The 19573-nt window shown below is 38.3% G+C and overlaps 1 protein-coding gene and 1 pseudogene across 12 annotated transcripts in view; both read left to right on the top strand.

Annotated features, from left to right (window-relative positions):
* The window catches only part of LOC111331319 (voltage-gated inwardly rectifying potassium channel KCNH6), a 48392-nt gene extending 33077 nt beyond the window's left edge, over positions 1-15315 (top strand). For 10 of the 12 annotated variants that reach the window (XM_022936403.2, XM_088732117.1, XM_022936402.2 and 7 more), the window contains 7 exons: positions 5221-5428; positions 8375-8643; positions 9327-9723; positions 10086-10285; positions 10782-11034; positions 11561-11763; positions 13039-15315. In XM_022936403.2, the coding sequence (XP_022792138.2) occupies positions 5221-5428; positions 8375-8643; positions 9327-9723; positions 10086-10285; positions 10782-11034; positions 11561-11763; positions 13039-13665 (2157 nt within the window). In that variant the 3' untranslated portion in view covers positions 13666-15315. Of the gene's footprint in view, positions 1-2981; positions 3039-4587; positions 4870-5220; positions 5429-8374; positions 8644-9326; positions 9724-10085; positions 10286-10781; positions 11035-11560; positions 11764-13038 lie in introns of those variants that run through there. The other 2 variants (XM_022936405.2, XM_022936407.2) reach the window with 2 other exon arrangements.
* Positions 1-19573, top strand: part of LOC148723663 (uncharacterized) — a 270515-nt pseudogene that overhangs the window by 189427 nt on the left and 61515 nt on the right.

Genomic DNA, 19573 nt, shown 5'->3' with positions numbered 1-19573 from the left:
TCCTCTGATCATTAAAATGAAATGAGGCCTAGATAAAGCGATTAACAGACTCACCCTTAGGTAAGGGACAGGGTCAGCAATGGCAAAAGAAAGTCACCTAAAATGAGGAAGGTTGGCGGATCCACGTGGTAGTCTGTGGGATAAAAAAAAAAGGTTTCCGAAACTATACTATCATACTACACTGAGGTCGCTTAAAATCACAATGTTTTTCTACCATTTAAGGATTGCCCATCTATTCTTGTTGAAATCAGCGAGCTTCATTTGGTTTTAGCCAGCTTGATATTTCCCTTTCTGTTATAACGCGATGTCCTAAGCGGCCGGGAAAGAAGGAACAGAATTTAAGGGACGGTATAGGTGAGGACCGTGAGAGGAATATAATACATCAATCTATTGAATACATAATCTTCATGAAAGAAATAACAATTTCTACATTTCTTAAGGTTCTCACCAGTGTTCAAAGGTATTGGTGACAATTAATTTTGACACCTACTGTCGGCTTAATAAAGTGTATATACTCGTATGGTTTAACTGTGGGTTGTAGTAAATTTTTAATTGATCAACTTGGTTGATCGCAGCACTATAGTTTTGAATCCACCATCTTAAAATGAATGTGTCAGTAAGCATACAGCGTGGTGATTGTTTGTACCAAAGTTTATTTAATTTCGACGCTTTTAAATGGGAATCTCCCTTTGAGAAAAATCTAGCGAAAGTGGCACTCCTGTAACCCGCATTACAGTCAAGGGTGTATGTTGGTTAAATGGTTGCCGAGAGTAACAAAAAAAAGCTAAAAAGCTGAAACTTTGCCAGCATAAATAGTTGGCATGGGATGACATGTCATAAAAATTTTAGCTCGAAATGTTGAGTGACATAGTCGTAGTGGACTTGTCAAGTTCAAAACTCCATTTCAAGGGCTTAAATTGAATTGTCAATCTTGACTACGGATGAAAGGGCATGTACATTTACCTGATTTTTTTAAATGTGCATAAAACTAGTTTTAAAATTTTCGGGGTAGTTAAGAGAACCTAGTGGTGTGTATTAGCTATCGATCTATCGATTAATTGCCGTGGAAAATGCCAATTACCCTTTAAAATGCACCCTTACCCCAAAGGGTGCCACAAAGGTTACATTTCACTTTTGAAAAGTTAATAAAAAGTAGTAAAATGCGTCAGTTCTTTTGAAATTTTAACATAACACGAACGAAACACTGATATACCCATGCACGTTTTAATTACGACTTTTTCTGCATTCTTCAACGAGTCATTACTTGAGATACAAAAGGTTACAAAAGTGGTGCGCTTTATGCCTAGAGAGAGAGAGAGAGAGAGAGAGAGAGAGAGAGAGAGAGAGGGATAGATAGATAGATAGATAGATAGATAGATAGATAGATAGATAGATAGATAGATAGATAGTGGTGCGCTTTACGCCTAGAGAGAGAGAGACGGTCGACGACAGGTACGCAGAGTAAGCAAGAGTTTATCTTAGTCGATGAGGCGGTCAGAGTCAGAATTTTCTTTGCATTGAATTCTCATTGGCTACCGATGATAATGATCGTTGTTCTGATTGGTCGTTGGCTGAATTACCATCAGGCTCTTTTCAATGCGAGTCCCGGTACTCATCCATTCATATGATTAGTTCTCATTCACATGCAAATTAAGGTCAGTCTTGAAAAAGAGGCCAAGGGTAATTCGAAAATGACCTATTGGAAACTGCTCCGCAAAACATCAAGTTGTGTGGCTAGTCTTGAAAATTAGGGCATGAATATTACAACTACACTCTCAGGGTGGTTATCAAGAAATTTTAACGCCATTCCTGGCTTGTCAGGGCGCATAAATAGTATAAATCTTTTGAATAGCTTAAGAGAAGTTATATATTCTTAAACTGAACACTTTCTTCGTCCACTTTTCATTTTGACTTAAGCATTTCTTCTGTGAAAAGTATGCAGTGAACGACTTGCACGGGGCTCCACCCTTGTGTGCTGGCAGCCACGTCATTAGGATGCGTTAGGGTTTGGCGTTGACCTTCTCTGCGATAAGTTTGAAACCGCAATTGATTTCTTTTAAAGAAAATTCTACCGATTCGTGCATGATAACAGGCCAGGGGTCCAGAACTGAGTTTTAACCAAGAAGGAAAATTTGCAACACTCAGGAGAAAAGGAGCTCCGATTGGAAAAATGCATTGACGTTTATGAGATTTAAAAAGTAAACTGTAGACAACTTGTCAGCCTTTTTGTCTCCATTGGGAAACATTTCCTGTCTATCAAAACCGCAGTTAGTCAGTTTTCTTGTGGAGGGAGACCTCAATGCTTACAAATTGGCAAAACACGCTCGAAAAGCAATAATTGCTATTAAGAAAGAGAGATACCGAATTGAAGTTTATGTAACTCTACATGTAATTTGACAGCCATAGCGTTAAAAAGAGTGAAATGTGTGTGAGAGAGAGAGAGAGAGAGAGAGAGAGAGAGAGAGCCGAAAATGTCGCGATATTTGTTATCCTTGCAAAATATGTTTGATGAAATCTTTTGTGCATGTAATCTTCGATTTTGACCACTAAGTATTTGTATTTGAAGTATTCATAAAGCATATATCTGTGAGTCACCTACTCATTGCGTGAATAGTTACAAAGTTTTTACATCCATTTGATTGATTGGGTTGAAAATCATTAGCATTGTTCAATAGAAAAGAGAGCAAACTGATAAAATGAAGGCCTTAAGTGTCATTTTCACGAGTGAGTATAACCCAAATGTAAGCTTTGCAACCGTAAATATGGTTTCTGGGCTTGTCCTGTGGTCAGCATATCGAGATGCAGGTGTCTAAATAGCATCTAAAATTGGTTTATTCGTCATGCTGGAGGCTCCAGTTGTTGTTAGTAATTACTGACTTCCTATTCTAATTGCTTGCGATTTAAGGCTGATCGACGTGGAAAAGGAAAAGTAGTAGAAGTTTGTTATTTGTATTGCTTAGCGTAAAATAAGCCGGATTATTTACTTTGTGTCACCCATGCCTTCCTTCCTTCCTGGCAGCAGCTTTCTCTCGTGTTTGGTAAGAGCTGAAACATTTTTAAAATCTTAATTGTTGTCGAAATCCAAAGGGCTGTGGAATGCTATTTTGATGTGTAAATTCTAGATACACTTGCTACACTACGATATGGTATGCAGGGCAGTCATTCTGCTTGCTAGACAAATACTTCGGAAATAAATCATAGCTTTGAGTGCTAAACTTCTAATAGTAATGTATTTCATTTGCAGTTCACTGTCTAGTTGTTGAGCAATGCTTTTGCTCAGAATTTCAAACGTTTGCAAGTCACATAGCCTAAACCAGCGAAACCCCACCTCATGCACTTCTCATGCACTTCGTAGATCTAGCACTTTCAATTTCTTATACACACGAATTTGATCCTCCTTGAAAAAAGATATGGTCTCTAATTTCGTCTTGAAGTCTAATTTATCATCATCATGATGATATCACATGCAAACGTTTTACATGGGTTAGGTTTTTCAGTCTCAGAATTTCCCAGATGTCAAGTACAGGCCGTCAAAAAAATGTGCGACGAAGTTAAAGGAGCGATCAGTCGCTTAGAAAGCATAACTTATCTTACAAATTGCACTTCGATAAAAAGAAGATAAATGGAGAGAAAATTGATGAAGCACGAACTCATGAAAACTGAATATTCTTTTGTTTGTTTTGTGTAGCACCTGCTGTTTTATTCAGTTTTATCTCGGTCACATTTAAATAATGGTAAAATACGGCGTCGGCTTTCTAGTTTGCGATAGAATCAAAAGATTCCCTCCCTCGCGGATTGGAGACTTCAAAATCGTGTTACAAATGTTTCACGACTGAATTTTTCGGTTTACGAAATCAGAAAGAAAGTCTTCCGCTGAAGACATCTGAAGTGCCCATGTAGCCTTTGTTTCACAACTTTAATGAATTAACTTCGCGCAATCTCGTCGAAAACAAACGAAGAAGAATTAAAAGAATTTTAAGTCAGTTCTCTGTCAAGTGGCATTTTTGTAATCGGTGAAGTAAGGCGGTGCTGTAAAAGCAAAATGCAATTGCCAATGAGCGTTAGCACTTTGTCAGTTTATGTAACAATATAAAATAAAGCCCTGCTTTGTTAACTTTTCGGTGTGTTAAGGCAGAAGGTGTCCTGATAGTTTGTCCTTTTATTCGCTTAATTGCAGTCGAAAGTAGACTTTCCCGAAAACAATGCAAACAGCCTCTTGTATTTGCGTCGTGCCGGTCAAACTAGTCTTTTCAGCAGTCAAGTATCATATTGTCGAACTTTGACAACTGTCATCTCAAAATATCTTTGAGATTCACCGGAAGTCCGACAATTAAGTTCGATTCGGCTCGAAAATTCTTGATATCGAGAATATTTGGGAAAGTAATGCAAAAAAAGGAGTTAGTCACCTAGGAAAAAATTTGCGGACTTTCTCTGTGATTTACTCTCAGAGGCGTGTGTTTTCTTTCCAGTCGGTTTCCAACGCAAAAATAGAATTTTACAATCGACTTCGAATGAGAGTTGTTAATTATTCACGTGCTCGAGACAGATGTTGCTTGTTGTCTCACGTCTTGGACACGAAACTTGTTATTGCTTCAAACCTTTCCTACATTGTCTTCACATCTACGTCTCCAACTGTGCCAACATAATATGTGTTAGATAACATGTTACTGAGTAAGAAAAACAGTGCGTCAGCCTGCAGATGATGAGGTTAAGCGACCATTGTGTTCAAGGTTTAAGCGACTTGTTTATCACGAACCTGTGAGCCAGTTTGGCGCATTCGTTGTTAAGATATTTGTCTGCTCGAAGTGTAAGACTGTCTATCTCGCGTATAAACAAGATTGTTTCGTGATGGTACGCGATAAGAACACTGTAAGCAATGCGAAATTATTTGTTTTGACAAACTTAGTGTTAGATGTACGTGATTAAGAAGCAGGTTACGCTATGTGCGTTTTTATTTCGATGTTTTAACTCATACTGTAGCTTAAATGCGTGATAATGTTGTCATCTTCGGCGTGATAAACGCGAATTTCTTCGTGGTGCAGTGCGCTTGACGCATCTGACCTGGTTTATGCCTTGTCTTCACTCTAACGTCATCGCAGTAGAATTTAATAAGTATCTTGACTGCCATTTCCTACCTCTCAGAGGTAGGAAATTGCAGTGTAGGTTAGTAGCCTAGAACTTGTTCTTTCATGTCTCATTTGATTGCTACTCTTCTTTCAGATCATGGCGGCGTTCAAAAGATGGCGCTCGAAGTACAAACGTTACAAAAACCAAATTCCCGAACAGATGAGGAACAGAATCATCCTACATTATGGCCTATTTAAAATAACTTGGGATTGGCTGATTTTGATTCTAGTGCTTTACACTGCCATTGAGGTGCCGTTTGTGTCTGCTTTCGTAATAGCGCGTGATGAGGTTGAAAACCATGGTAAGATAAGTAAGATCTTTTGACAGGGAGCCCACGTCACAAATTGTGGTTTTCAGTGAGGCCCTGCATAAATCTAACGTAAGGATAACAGAAAATATAAATATGGTTATCAAGAAAAGGATAAAAGGGCATAATCAATAGAAGAGACTACATATTTTTAACAAGACGTCTAAAAACTGAAAAATCGGAAATGTTCCTAATGCCGTCTGGGAGAGCGTTCCAGTCATCTACTGCATGACAAACAAACCGATGCTGACCCCATGTACGCTTTGATTGTGGTTTACAAATGTTGTTATTAAAACGAGTGTTATAATCATGCATGTCTTTAAAATGATTAAAATTAAAATTCCAATCAATTAGTCCATTCAAGGACTTAAAAACCTAAAATAGACGATGAGATCTTCGTCTTTTTTCCAATGTATCCCAACCAAGTAGATCAAGAGCTTCTGTTGCTGATGAATGCTTTGGCATATCTAAAATTAATTTAGCTGCTTTATTCTGGAGTAATTGGATCTTGTTCATCAGAGTGGTGTTGGATTTATCCCCCCAAGTCACATCAGCATAATCAAGGATTGGCAGCACCATGGCTTTTACAAAGAGTTCCCTTGTATTTCTTGGCATAAGATGTTTTATTCTCTGTAAAACGCCAAGCCTCTGAGACACTTTGGTCTTAATGTAATCCACGTGATCAGTCCAAGTCAGATTCTCATTGATAATTACGCCCAGATACTTGAACGAATTGACTTGATTAAGGATGCACTGACTTGCCAGTCAACATGTTGTTACTCTATTCACAGTTAATCTGCGTATATTTTAATTTTTCCGGAAGTTGTAGGGAGTATCTGTTTATTGTGAAAAATTACTGCAGTCAACTTCATCAAATGAACTTAATCCAGGGTGCGACAAGTTTAGCCTGATGAAGATTTTTCATCTCGTTTCTCAAATTTTAAGTTTTGAAATTTTGGTTTGATCCCAATCATCATTGCCTAGTTCGAAATTTAGTTTTCTTAATCAGCATAGGTTTAAATTGATATTTTTTTTCTTCGCATTATATTTCCTGAATCCGCCTTGGTATTCTATATGTGTTTTTAGTGCTCAATTTCGTTCAGTCGACAGGCATTAGTGTGCATTAATCAGTTCTTTTTTTTGTGAAAACTTTGTGTGTGGCCCAAGCCTAGTGGTTCACAGATGCTTCCATCTGGTTTCAAAAAAAAAATTGGGAGAGGTAAAAAAATATTCGTTTAAAAAGCTATTAAGATCATACTTGTCAGTTTGAAATTGCATACGCTCTGCTAATGGTTTAACAAAATATGCACAAGCTGGGAAAACACTTGTAAGTATAATTTTCCAGATTATTAGCCACAAGGTCTAAGATCACAGGAGATCTCACAGTTTGAGTATAGAAAATGCTCAAGGCATGATAACATCGCCACATGGATTTTATAAAAGCTTTCACTGAGCCCCTTTCACACCATATCTATGTTTGCATACTTAGGAAATCTTGCTATGTAGGGCCTTAAGGCTTATCTATATCTTTTCGACTGGAGGAAACCTGCTGCGTCTTTTGATAACATGGCTGTTCTCTACGACGAAAACACTTTTATTCAGTATCAAAAATGCCCGAAATGTTATTTTTATGAAAATTTGAAACCGATTCCATCATGTCTTAAAATATTCTACAATTAAACCAGAAATTATAACTACTTTACTAAAGTGGCTCATTAATTTTTCAGAAATGCTTGTTACAAAAGAAGAGACGATTTTCTTATTCGGAATCAATTAAAAAGATCGTGCGGCAGCAAAATATAACGTCCAATTCTACCATATGTAAAGTGAACAGAATTTTTCTGAACACTGAAAATTCGCCGATAGCCACAACATACCCTACGATCAGAGTCCAGGGTATTTATCATGCTGTTTTGCTAAAGTGAAAGGTTAGAAAAAAGAAGAACTTAAAACATCAATTTGGGCGCGCACAACATTTTGTATCACTGGGAGCTTTGACATTTTATTTGTCAAAAGAAAATTGAGAATTTAGCTGTTCTTAGCTGTGTCGATTCTGTGGCTAGCTGTCTTTTGTTTCTAAACTGCAAGTATCCTAAAATACCCGCAAGGATGATCTGTAGATAGATTTATGGCCCTACTTGCATAAACTAGGGTATATTTGAATTTACGTCTTCAGCGGTCGAAGATAAAGAGCGGTGCTATAATTATTTCAACTGCTATTTGTGGCCAAAGTGTCTCGCAAAGGGTAATGGTACCAAATAACGCCGCACTCGCACCAGTGCGCATGATTTTTCGTGTGCTGGCCTCTTGTTCCTATGAGGGTAAATTGGGGGGAAGGAGTTGTAGGACGTTGTTAACTCCCTTTACCCAGTTACTCTCGACTGGCTGCTAATTTCTCCAAACGTTATCACCCTTGAATCAAATGTAAAGGTCATGAGAATAATGAAAATGATCACCAATTTAAGAAAAAGTTCTTCTTGTCATTACCATAGAGAATGTAGAGTGAACAGGGTGGAGGATTTGGACATAAATGTCCGGGAGCTAATGGTTAATAAACTGAAACGCCATTGTGATGCTACTATGACGCCTATTGAATGATTGATTGGTCGATGTATTCATTCCTTCATTCATTTTCTTCGATTTGTTTGCTATTTATATATATATTTGGGTATATTTTACACATTAATTGCCATCCAAACTCTATAGGCACAGAGAGTGTGGTGCTTTTTGTGCCATGTAACGCACTGGTTCAGAGCCATACCGACTGAAAGCTAATCCCAGATTCCCTTTGTTTCAATTTGCAGGTAATAGATCCTCACTGAATTTAGGCACAGAACTATAGGCACAGAGAGTGTGGTGCTTTTTGTGCCATGTAACGCACTGGTTCAGAACCATACCGACTGAAAGCTAATCCCAGATTCCCTTTGTTTCAATTTGCAGGTAATAGATCCTCACTGAATTTTTTCGAGAAGTTGAGACAAAGATACCCCGAGGCGTATCCTCTTCTATACACCGATTTGATAATAGACTTTATTTTCATGATTGACATTGTCATGAACTTCCGCACCACGTATGTCAAGGAAGGAGAAGTTCTCATCACCAACCCGTGGAAGATCGCGGTTCATTATTTTAAGACTTACTTTGTAGTAGATTTTGTAGCCGCCATCCCTTGGGACTTGCTGGCCAACTTCAACTCTGGGACGGAAGAGGTGAGTGTTGATCTGTGAGAGTCAACTATATGTCTTACTTAGGCCGCGGTTTTAAGCAGTCCACAGACCTCGATATTTCTTTACAGTGGGTGTTTCATATACAGATATGTTGTTGCACTGTCGGCTTGATGAACCTCGAGCCTGACGGAACATTAATTGATTCAGTTTAACACTAATTGGTCAGTTTAAACGGCGATCACTGGGCCTCGCGATTTCTTAACTAGTGTGTTTTCATGGTGATATCGTGCATTCCAGTGTGAGCCAAAAGCCTCCATGATACTTTTAACAAAAAAGTTTGGGTAAAATAAAGATTCAGCACAAGCGCTTTTTGGATATTTGGTGGATATTTGGAGAGAAGAGCTCTTCAATACTGAAAAAACCGCAGATGAGCTGGGGTCAAATCATAAATATTTTGGAAATATCGACCGCAGTGGAGGACAATTCAACTTCTCGCGATTATGTTGAGTCTTCTTGCTCCTGAAGCTTTTCTGTTGAAAAATTATTCATTGAGAGTCGAGTACAATTTTTACATATGTTGGTGAAGAGGTACATTCTGTACTCGGTCGTAGAATAAAGAAATGTGTGAACCATTGGTCAAGAGAAAAGGATGTATTCAAAACTGTCGACATTCGATTAAGGCTTATGTAGGGTTTTTAAGATCTGCTCTGTTTTATTTCTTTCAGAACACTATGTTGTTTAGTCTTCTTAAAACAGCGCGATTGCTACGACTGTTTCGTGCCGCGCGGAAGTTGGATCGAAATTATGAGTACATGACGTCATTATTGTTCTTGATGATCATGTTTTTTATGCTGGTTGCTCATTGGTTGGCTTGCATTTGGTATGCAATCGGGCAGGAAGAGGCAGCGCAGTACGACGGCTTATCCTGGCTCAGTGTTCTGGGTTATCAGTTAGAGACACCGATCAAGAAAGGAGATCCGACCAGCGGTCCTTCTCTTCGATCCAGATATCTGACGTCGCTTTATTACGTCATGACTCTGTGTACAACTGTGGGCTTTGGTAATGTGGCAGCAAATACAGACGGGGAGAGGATTTTCTCGATATGCTGTATGCTTATGGGGGGTAAGTTCATACGCATTTTAAATTGGTATGGTGTTGGCCCTTCCCAGATGTACCTTGCAGTTTTCGAGTTTGGTGTCATGATGTCAGGAACATTTGTTACAGTTATTTGTATCGACCACTTTCAAAAATGGCTGACGGATTAATATTCTTTTGTTTAAATTTAAATTAGCCTTTCTGGCCTCGCTTGAGATAATGTTATCTTTTGAATTTTGTTCTGGAGAACGAGGCCAGAAAGGCTAATTTAAATTTAAACAAAAGAATATTAATCCGGCAGCCATTTATGAAAGTGGTCTATATTCTGCATCGAAGGGTAAATGTAGTCTCTAGGTTCTTTACAGTAATTCGATTCCTTTTGTCCACAGCTGTGATGCACGCCGCTATATTTGGAAACGTGACGGCCATCATACACGGCCAGTACTCAAGTAACTTTCGATATCGCAAGGAGTCTCTTCAGATCAACGAATTCATTCGCTATTTTAAGATTAAAAATCCGCTGGCCAGAAGGCTCAGGGATTATTCGCGCCACACTTGGTCTCAAACCAAAGGAACAGACATGGCCAGGGTAAGCATCACGTGATCAGTTTGCTTTCAGCACTCCCTTACACGGACGCTGCTGTCACCGGTTTTCAGCGCCTGTGAGCGATATCTGTCTGTTGAAGAGAGAGTCAAGATCATTGGACAGCAGTATTCCAATGAAAGAAAAACGGCTGGAAGAAGCAGGCATTGACTTTGCCGCATTTGCCACAGTTGAAGATTAGTGTGAGAAGCAGTTTACAACACCAACGTGATCTAGGATTGCTTTGGTCCTGCTTTATTTTTAATGATTAAGAAAATGTACGCTACTCTTTCTGATTCCAAACTCAAACTGGTTGCAACTTGCACTTATCACTAACGTTTTCCCGCGCTTTAGTTAATTTGCCACTCATCCTTGGAACCGATAGCGAATCAGTTTGTTTTCTAATAGGAGGTTGGATTACTTTGACTTAATTTTTGAGACACTCGATCGAAATGCAACCGATTTAGTTAGCTGCTTTGTGTTTTTTTATGTTATCTCGTAGGTCCTTCAAAGGTTCCCGGATGGTCTTCAGTACGAAGTTCATCTTCATATGCACCTCACTGTTCTGTCGCATTCATTTCTCTTCCAAGACTTCGAAGATGGCTGCTTGAGAGCGCTTTCGAAGAAGATGCACCGTCATCATCACCTTCCGGGCCACCAAATTCTACACGAGGGTGATGATGTCGACTCTGTGCATCTTGTTAGGCGGGGGAAAATCGATATCATGATGTACAGCGAAACACATGGAAGAATGCGTGAGTGGCCAAAAATTTTTTCAGGGAATGGAAGGCTTTATAATTATATGTTGATACAAAATAATGAAAATATTTCATAGGCATGGTATCGCAAAGTAGGGCGTTGTTTACAGTTGTCTCCTATTTTCTTAAAGTAATTCGCACTGTATTCTATCTTGCCTAGGCGAGATAAGGCACTAGTGAAGGGAGAAAGCGTTCAGCAGCGCGACATTGATATGTATGGTAAATCGAAATTTAACATACATCATTTTGACTGACTGACTGACTGACAAGATAATTTGGTGTTTACCAACTGATTGACTTGCTGACTGTCTGGCTGACTGACCGACCGACTGACTAACAATTGATTGAGAAATTACTCTGAAATTTCTGTGTCACAAACATGGACTTATTTTTGATTGACCTCTTCTTTTGCTGCCCAAAATGACCAAAAGCGTTTTTGCGGAAAAGCAGGTGGCCACATCAAACGGTTTAGTGACAATACTCTAATTGGCGTTTTATTCTTTTTTTTTTGTCGGTACTACAGGGGAAGGAGATGCATACGGCGCCAGTTTAAGGCAAATTTCTTCTCGTCCACGGGCTGTAGTAACCTTGCGAGCGTCGACATGCGTAGACTGTCACGTGATCAAGCTCAAAGATCTGGCAGACATATTGAGGTCATACCCTAACCTACGCTCTCAGTTGTTAAGAATGATGGACGCCGCTGATCAAAATGATCTGTATGATGAGGTGATTTAATTTGTTTTACTCAACATTTCGGTCATTACGGATAGAATTTACTCCAAGTATATGACTCGTACAGCCCCATGAGCTCTTTCGTTGAAAAACAGTGCATATGAATTCTCATAGAAGAGTTAAAGACAATGGCGTAAGCTGGACAGGAAAAAGCTTATCATCCCGCGAGCTGTGAGCTAAAAGAAGAGATGGAGAAAAAGAGAGAGCGACGGTCATATGATAAAGTGCTCATTGACCGAGTTTGTTCACGCCTTCATTGTCATGACGCACGGAACTCGCTGCGCTCTTTCCATACATCATAAACTCGATTGAAATATTTTTCCACCCGGCTCCCCATGAGTCATTGAGTAGATAGCATGAGAGGATCACTAGATTTGGAACACCGACAGCTTTGAATTTCGGTATCTGTTTCGATGTCGATGTTTGAGCGGCAGGTGATTTGTAGACTAAAGAGAACTCAGGGTTGTCGGAACAGCAACAAGATGATTTATTCCAAAATGAACGTAGTTTCCACTTGATAACCTTTACACTAGTACGTAACTCGGTAAACTTACACGACCTCCGCCAACTTCGTACAACTTGTAAATACACTCGGCCTCCGCTAACTTCAATAAACTTGAAAATACTCACGGCCTCCCCCAAATTCGACAAACACTGCCTCGTCACACTTGTCTGAACACGACTGATCACGACCAACTCTCTTCGCTTGTGAAAACTTAGTTAAAGTTTCGCTTAACCTATCCTACTTATATACTTACGCGATAAAATTCTAGAACTTTCTAAGAAGGATCTAATAATAGCAATATTACAAAATATACCACTTTTAGAAACGATTACATAATATACTAAAATAAACGAGCCATGACCTTTCGCGAACCTTCCAGAAGGTCATGCATGTCACGCAACATTATTTTTCGTAACAGTATCATATCATACATTTCGTCTTTACCTAAATTGGTGAGTCTAATGGGGAAGTTCTTTGGGGCGGATCCTGGAAGTTTTGACAGGAGGGGGGGGGCTCAAAAGAGGGAATTTCAAGTTAATAGATTTTACTATACACATACCTTAATTACCAAGCAAGGGGCCGTACTAACAAATATCTGCCTGAGGTCTTGACATAGAGTTTGATGTTCTAGCACTAAGGTGTCCACCAAGCGTGGTTAATATGAGATTAATTACACGACTGGACATTATCGATAATGATTCGCATGATTTTGAATATATCATGAATCGCAAGTTTGAGAAGTTAATTGACCTTTTTTCTTTCAGGGTGTTGCAAATGAAAATGGTAATGACCGCGTTTACCAGGCTGGCAAGAATGGCGTAAGGAAATCATCTTGTACGCACAAGAAACACTCATTGATGGTGGACCCTGAATTTGAAATGAAACCAATGCTAGGCGTTCGAAGCAATAAGTTGTTAGAAAAGCAACCGTCTCACAGTTCGAAAGAGCGGCTCGGTAATGGAGACTTGAACAAATACAAGAGTATTTCTATGGAGGACAACACCTCCGCTGAAACAAGTGGGCGTTTTATCAACGTAACGCAGTTAGTTAATATCGAAATGGAATCGCCTGATGATTTGAATGAGAACGTTAGAACTAGTAATGAGGATGACGAGGAGGACGAAATAAATGATGAGGATTTTAAAGAGGAAGCTCCACAGCATAAAATAAGTTTGGCAAAGTCGACCTGTTCTGACTGTAAGACAGAGTTTAGACCTTCGAGGAAGGCGAACTTGGAGGAACGTTTTGAGGAAATGACTGCTAATATGCAAAGACTGGAAGGCAGAGTGGAGGCTTTAATATCACTTTTAGAAAGAACTGGAAATGGTAATGCGCCCTCAGTAGGTTCTGGAGAAGAAAGAAAAGGCAAATTTTCTGTGACTTCTGTCTGATTTTGGACTTGTTCGAATCTCGCGGGTCCATGAAGTCAAAACAATGTTCTTCGTCTTTGGATTCGAGTGTTGAATCATTCTTCCCATGGCAACGCAAGGGAAGAAATCGTTCTTCAACTACGGTGAATACTGATGAGGTTCCACAAACACATCGAAATTACGGCCACCACTAAGGAAGTGACCAGCATACTTGACGAACCAAGTCCAAAAACCTTATGCAAAGTACATGTTAATTTCTGTACTTTAAGAATGCTCCAAAATACTGCACCTTTTGTAGTGTAGATAGAAGATACTTCAACAGATAGTTGTTTTATACGAAAACGCCGGCAAGACGTAAAAAAAAAAATACGTCAAGTGTCATATTGTGCTTGCAAACTTTGAAATTCTGATACGTTTTATACTGCCATGGATGGAGATACATAGCCTTTCGACTCCAGGAAGAAGTCGGAAACAAGTTCGAGATCTTAAGTTTTTTGAGAAATACTACGAAAGCGTATACTTCGTTGAGCTTCTTTGCGCTCACCATGCACTGTCGGTATCTTACATTCGCCACAGCGCTATTTTTGCGGAAATTCGTCCTATGGTTTCCACAACCATTCCCACAAAAACTGATAGCACAAGTTCGCGCGCACTCGCTGTTTCACCAGAAAATTTCTGAACTCACGGTCATTCTCATCTTAGAGTCTGATGGTATATACTTCCCAAGACACCATACAAACTACGCTGCATGAATTCAACTTAGAAGTAACCTTCGATAGTGTTGTATGAAAAGGAAAGTTGTTGTTGTTGATTGGGAGAGAATTTCATCAACTGAACCGTTGTCAGAGCAAAGGGACTTTGTTGATATCTTCACCAAGAGATTCAGATTCAGTTTATAATCTCTTAACTTCACTTGACACTTCGTTTGATTCTGTCTTCAACTAAGCTTGCTAAAATGATAATCTTTACTTAAGGGTTCTGACAAGTGCAAGGTTGAATCTTTCGGATCGAAAAAATTATCATTTCAATTAGCAATTTAATTTTTTATTTCAAAGTTCGCGTTTTATTTAGTAGAGTATCTGTCCCCTTTATATTTGTCGAAACTTTTCGCGATTTTTCGAATGATTTTTCTGTTTTGGACAAAAATGTGACCCAAGGTTTTTGTCCCGTTTGTTTTTATACTTTAATTAACAATCAACAGAAGAACTTTAACAAACAAACACATACATGCGAAGTTGGTCCAATGAATGATCAAAATCGCGTAGGTGTGTCAAGGATTTATCTTAATTACAGAGGTCCCGAGAAAAGAGTTTAGAAGTGATTTGATCACATACTGTTTCTTAAGCAAGTCACTGTAAACTAGTTTTTTACGCACGCCTTTTTGTAAAAGGCTTATTAAAAATAACTATTCTCAAGATTTTTTTCCTCTTGCAAACTATTTCCGTTATGATTTGAAACGAGAGAGGCTAGAGTTGACACTCAGTATTAATCCGTTTTGAAAAGGAAAATGCGAATTTGTAGAATGTGTAAATAATAATTTTTTTACCATTGTAGCCCATTTTTTGGAAAACCTGTCGAACAGTGATTATTTATTACTGAAGTCAAAAATCTGTATTGTATCAGCTTGACAAAAAAAAGTGTCATTATTCAATAAAGACTGAGTTGAATAGATCGTGTGTGTTTTTTGTAAAATGCCAGGAATTTGTATTAGCGGATCGATTGTGCACTTTGCGTCATCATCTCTGTTAGAATCTGGATTTGGAAGTATTAGCCATTTATTTGTTTTTCTTCCTTCCCAACCCTTGGAAATTTCCTTATAAAAAAAGAAAAATAGGAGAAATTTGACTTAAGAAAACCATAGTTTACATACATCGCGCTAGAACGACTTTGTTTAGCAAATTTTTCTTTTAGATCATACAGTGATATGGCCTATTCGAATTTAGTTTAACCTTGATTTTTCTGAAATTGTGTTGGAGTTGTTCAAACCATCTGCCTATTACAGCAATCCGAGACATTGGGGAAAATATGGAACGTTGAAATTTTTTTCTAAATTTTTTCAAACATTTTGCAACTACATGTTCCCTCAAGATACCTGCGGTGAGCTTAGTAAGCTGTCAGGAATTGGTTTTGTCAAGTGAAAGACATTGGTCTATAATTGGGATTATTAATTATTAATTAATTATTAATTATTATTATTAATTACTATTATTTATTAATTATTAATTAGATTGGGATTATTGTCTCGCGATGCTCGATACGCCTGGATTACACTGAATAACGACTACACGTATGCTCAGGTAGCGATCCACTCGAAAATACTTCAACAAAGTCTAAGCTTTGCAAATTTACATTGCTTTACTTTAAAACTTGCTCGGGAATCTTTAGCACTCCAAGTTTAAATTGTGAAATTTCATAGCTCAAGAATCTAAATTTAAACTCAAAAAAATATTCACTTTATTACATCTCTGTTTATTTTAAGATGAAAAAAAAATTCAAAAATAATATTCATAGTGGTTGATTGGATTGCTAAAAAAACAAAAAAATCAGCATCGAATTGATCAGACGAATTTCATTGATAAATTCTGAGTGAAGGCTCAATGCCTTGCCATGATGGTAATTAGTTATACTGAAAACTTGTAAACATCATTTCGTGCAAAACCCTGTATGCAAAATTATAACACAATATAGAACTGGAACTATCTTGGTAATATTTTTTCCAAACAGATTTGGAATTACTGTTCAGTTTTTATTTCCCTTTTTTTTTTTGTTCGATTTAGACGGAACCCCTGCTAATCGTTTTTCCGACAAAGGTTGTCACGGCAAAGGCTGTGCAAATTCTTCCAAATTTGACACAAGTGTAGTTTATTGAGTAAATATTAAAAAGATAATAAAAGATTGCACAAAAACTTATGATTTCATTTTATTTGTAATTCTATGTAACAACACCAGGCATCAAGTGAATGAATAATAATTTTATAAGCGACACATTTAACTGAAAAAAAAGACGGTGTATGCGTAATTTTCTGATGTCTTTTGGCGGGAAAATTGCCCGCATAACATTACTTACAGAATCGATGATAAAAAAAAATAAAATCGGCGCCTGCGTTCTTTCGGCGCCCGTACTTTTTTTTTTTTTTTCTTTTCTTTGCGGTTTTTGGTGGAAAATTTATTTTCTCTCATTCGCCGTGCTTATATCAAATTTATTTTCTCTCATTCGCCGTGCTTATATCAAATTTATTTTCTCTCATTCGCCGTGCTTATATCAAATTTATTTTCTCTCATTCGCCGTGCTTATATCAAATTTATTTTCTCTCATTCGCCGTGCTTATATCAAATTTATTTTCTCTCATTCGCCGTGCTTATATCAAATTTATTTTCTCTCATTCGCCGTGCTTATATCAAATTTATTTTCTCTCATTCGCCGTGCTTATATCAATATTTCAGGACGAAAAGCCGGCTACTCATGTTCGTATCGAAAATGCCAAAAAAACTCCAAGAAAAAATTACATATAAGAAGAACAATAATTAAGAAATCCCTGAGCAACAGCAACTCAGCAGCAAACTATTCCCGCGGTAATACAGATCAGCAGTAATATGATTGCTTTGGAAGAATTAATTGAGAAGCTTTGAATAGGAAATTAAAATCTCTTTGTAAGAGTGCTCGGAAAGATTTCTGCACAGTCCCATATTTCATTGCGCATACAGTTCTTCTATAAACAAAACAACGGTGAAAACAACGGTGGGTCAACGGCTTCGTGTTAGAATAGCATGGAGTTATACGAAAATCTTTCCAAGAGAAAACTATTCTTCTGCCGAATTCGTTCCCCGTTAAATGTATGAAATTTTCTTCGTTTATTTTTTTTCTTTCAATTTAGTGTAAGACCCTCTTGAACAACCCTAACCAAAAGAAAAATTTTGTATCCGGGTGTGTAAAACCTGCCATGGTACTTGAATAACAATGAAAATAAATTGTTCCGTGACGATTTAGCCCTGCGGCTCCCAAGATATCATTAAGGTCGGCACACACGAGGGGACTAGTCCCTGCGACTAGTCCGTGCGACTAGTCCCGGCGACAAGTCTTTGAAGGGTTTACACGAGGGGACCGGTAGCAAGGACTAGTCCCTTAAGGTGTTCACACGAGGGCACTCAATTGCACAAGAACATAGGAAAATTAAGAGGCAAAAGATGTTTCTTAGTCTGGGGCGTTACACGAAAATAATGAAAATTTGGCAACTTTTCATTGTAGCACTCTTAAACATCAACGCAAATGAACTACACTTATTCAGTCGAATTATTAATGTTTTTACGTTCCGTTTTATTTATTTATTTATTTATTTTTAACAGACACAGAGTCAAATAGGGTAAAAATTCCATCAAAACGGCTCCAAGACATCTGTATATGTTTACAAAACTAGAGATAGTTTTTTATTCTTCAGTTGTAGAAATCTAGAATTCAGGGAAAATTCATAGAGACTGCAATGTTTACAAATACCGGAAGTCACGCATCATACTGACCCGTGATTGGCTTATTTACCGTTTAGTCGCAGGGACTGGTCGCACAAACAGTTCACACGAGGGGACAAACATTTGTTTCATGCGACAAGTCCCTGCGACTGGTCGCACGAATTCAAACCAGTTTGAATTCGTGCGACCAGTCGCAGGGACTTGTCGCATGAAACAAATGTTTGTCCCTCCGTGTGAACTGTTTGTGCGACCAGTCCCTGCGACTAAACGGTAAATAAGCCAATCACGGGTCAGTATGATGCGTGACTTCCGGTATTTGTAAACATTGCAGTTTCTAATGATGAATTTTCCCTGACTTCTAGATTTCTACAACTGAAGAATAAAAAACTATTTCTAGTTTCGTAAACATATACAGATGTCTTGGAGCCGTTTTGATGGAATTTTTACCCTATTTGACTGTGTCTGTTAAAAATAAAATAAAAAAACAAAAACGGAACACATAAAAGCATGAATAATCGGACTGAATAAGTGTAGTTCGTTTGCGCTGATGTTTAATAGTGCTACAATGAAAAGTTACCAAATTTTAATTGTTTTCGTGTAACGCCCCAGACTAAGAAACATCTTTGCCTCTAAATTTTCCTATGTTCTTGTGCAATTGAGTGCCCTCGTATGAACACCTTAAGGGACTAGTCCCTGCTACCGGTCCCCTCGTGTAAACCCTTCAAAGACTTGTCGCCGGGACTAGTCGCACGGACTAGTCGCAGGGACTTGTCCCCTCGTGTGTGCCGACCTTTAGTAATTCTTTTTACTGTCTGCCCCACAATTCTTTTGATATTAGTTGGGATAACTTGGTATTGAATCAACTGATAATCTATTCATTGACTCTTCAGGTTCTTCTCTCCTCTGCTTGACTTGTATTGACATTATGACGAGCTGGCAACTTTGGTTCACTTCCCGAATTAAAACCGCACTCGAATGCAAGGTTAAGTCAGGGATAGCATGAAACTGGAATAGCAAGAACGCTCAACCTCAGTATATTAATAGTTTTGGAAATTTGAATACAAAACTGACGTGGCATTGGAACTATTAACTATGTTCTGTGTCATAAAATCATACAAAATCTACAGATAGTTCACCGAAATTGTTGAGTGATTTGATAATTGGCTTTACAAATTAACGCCGCCTTCGAATAAACGCCGCCCTTGAAATAAACGCAGCAAAAACTTAAAATGTTGATTGAATTGAATTAAAGGCTCGATTACCAGCCGTTGTTCGGGAACCGGAGCCTGGGCTCCTTCCCGAAGAGGAGGAACGAAAAAGACCGGACCCAAGAGAGCGGCGGAAATCGAGAACGAAGGCTACGACGATTGCGAGTTACCATTCGCTTGGTGTCGTTCCCGCCATTTGTAACAGCTGTCTGACACTTTTTAGAAGAAAGAATCCGATCTTGAAAAGGAATATTTCA

Source organism: Stylophora pistillata, chromosome 9 (assembly GCF_964205215.1).
Source record: "Stylophora pistillata chromosome 9, jaStyPist1.2, whole genome shotgun sequence".
Classification (NCBI taxonomy): Eukaryota; Metazoa; Cnidaria; class Anthozoa; order Scleractinia; family Pocilloporidae; genus Stylophora; species Stylophora pistillata.
Note: the sequence above shows the minus strand (reverse complement) of the source record. Positions and strands in the feature narration are given on the sequence as shown.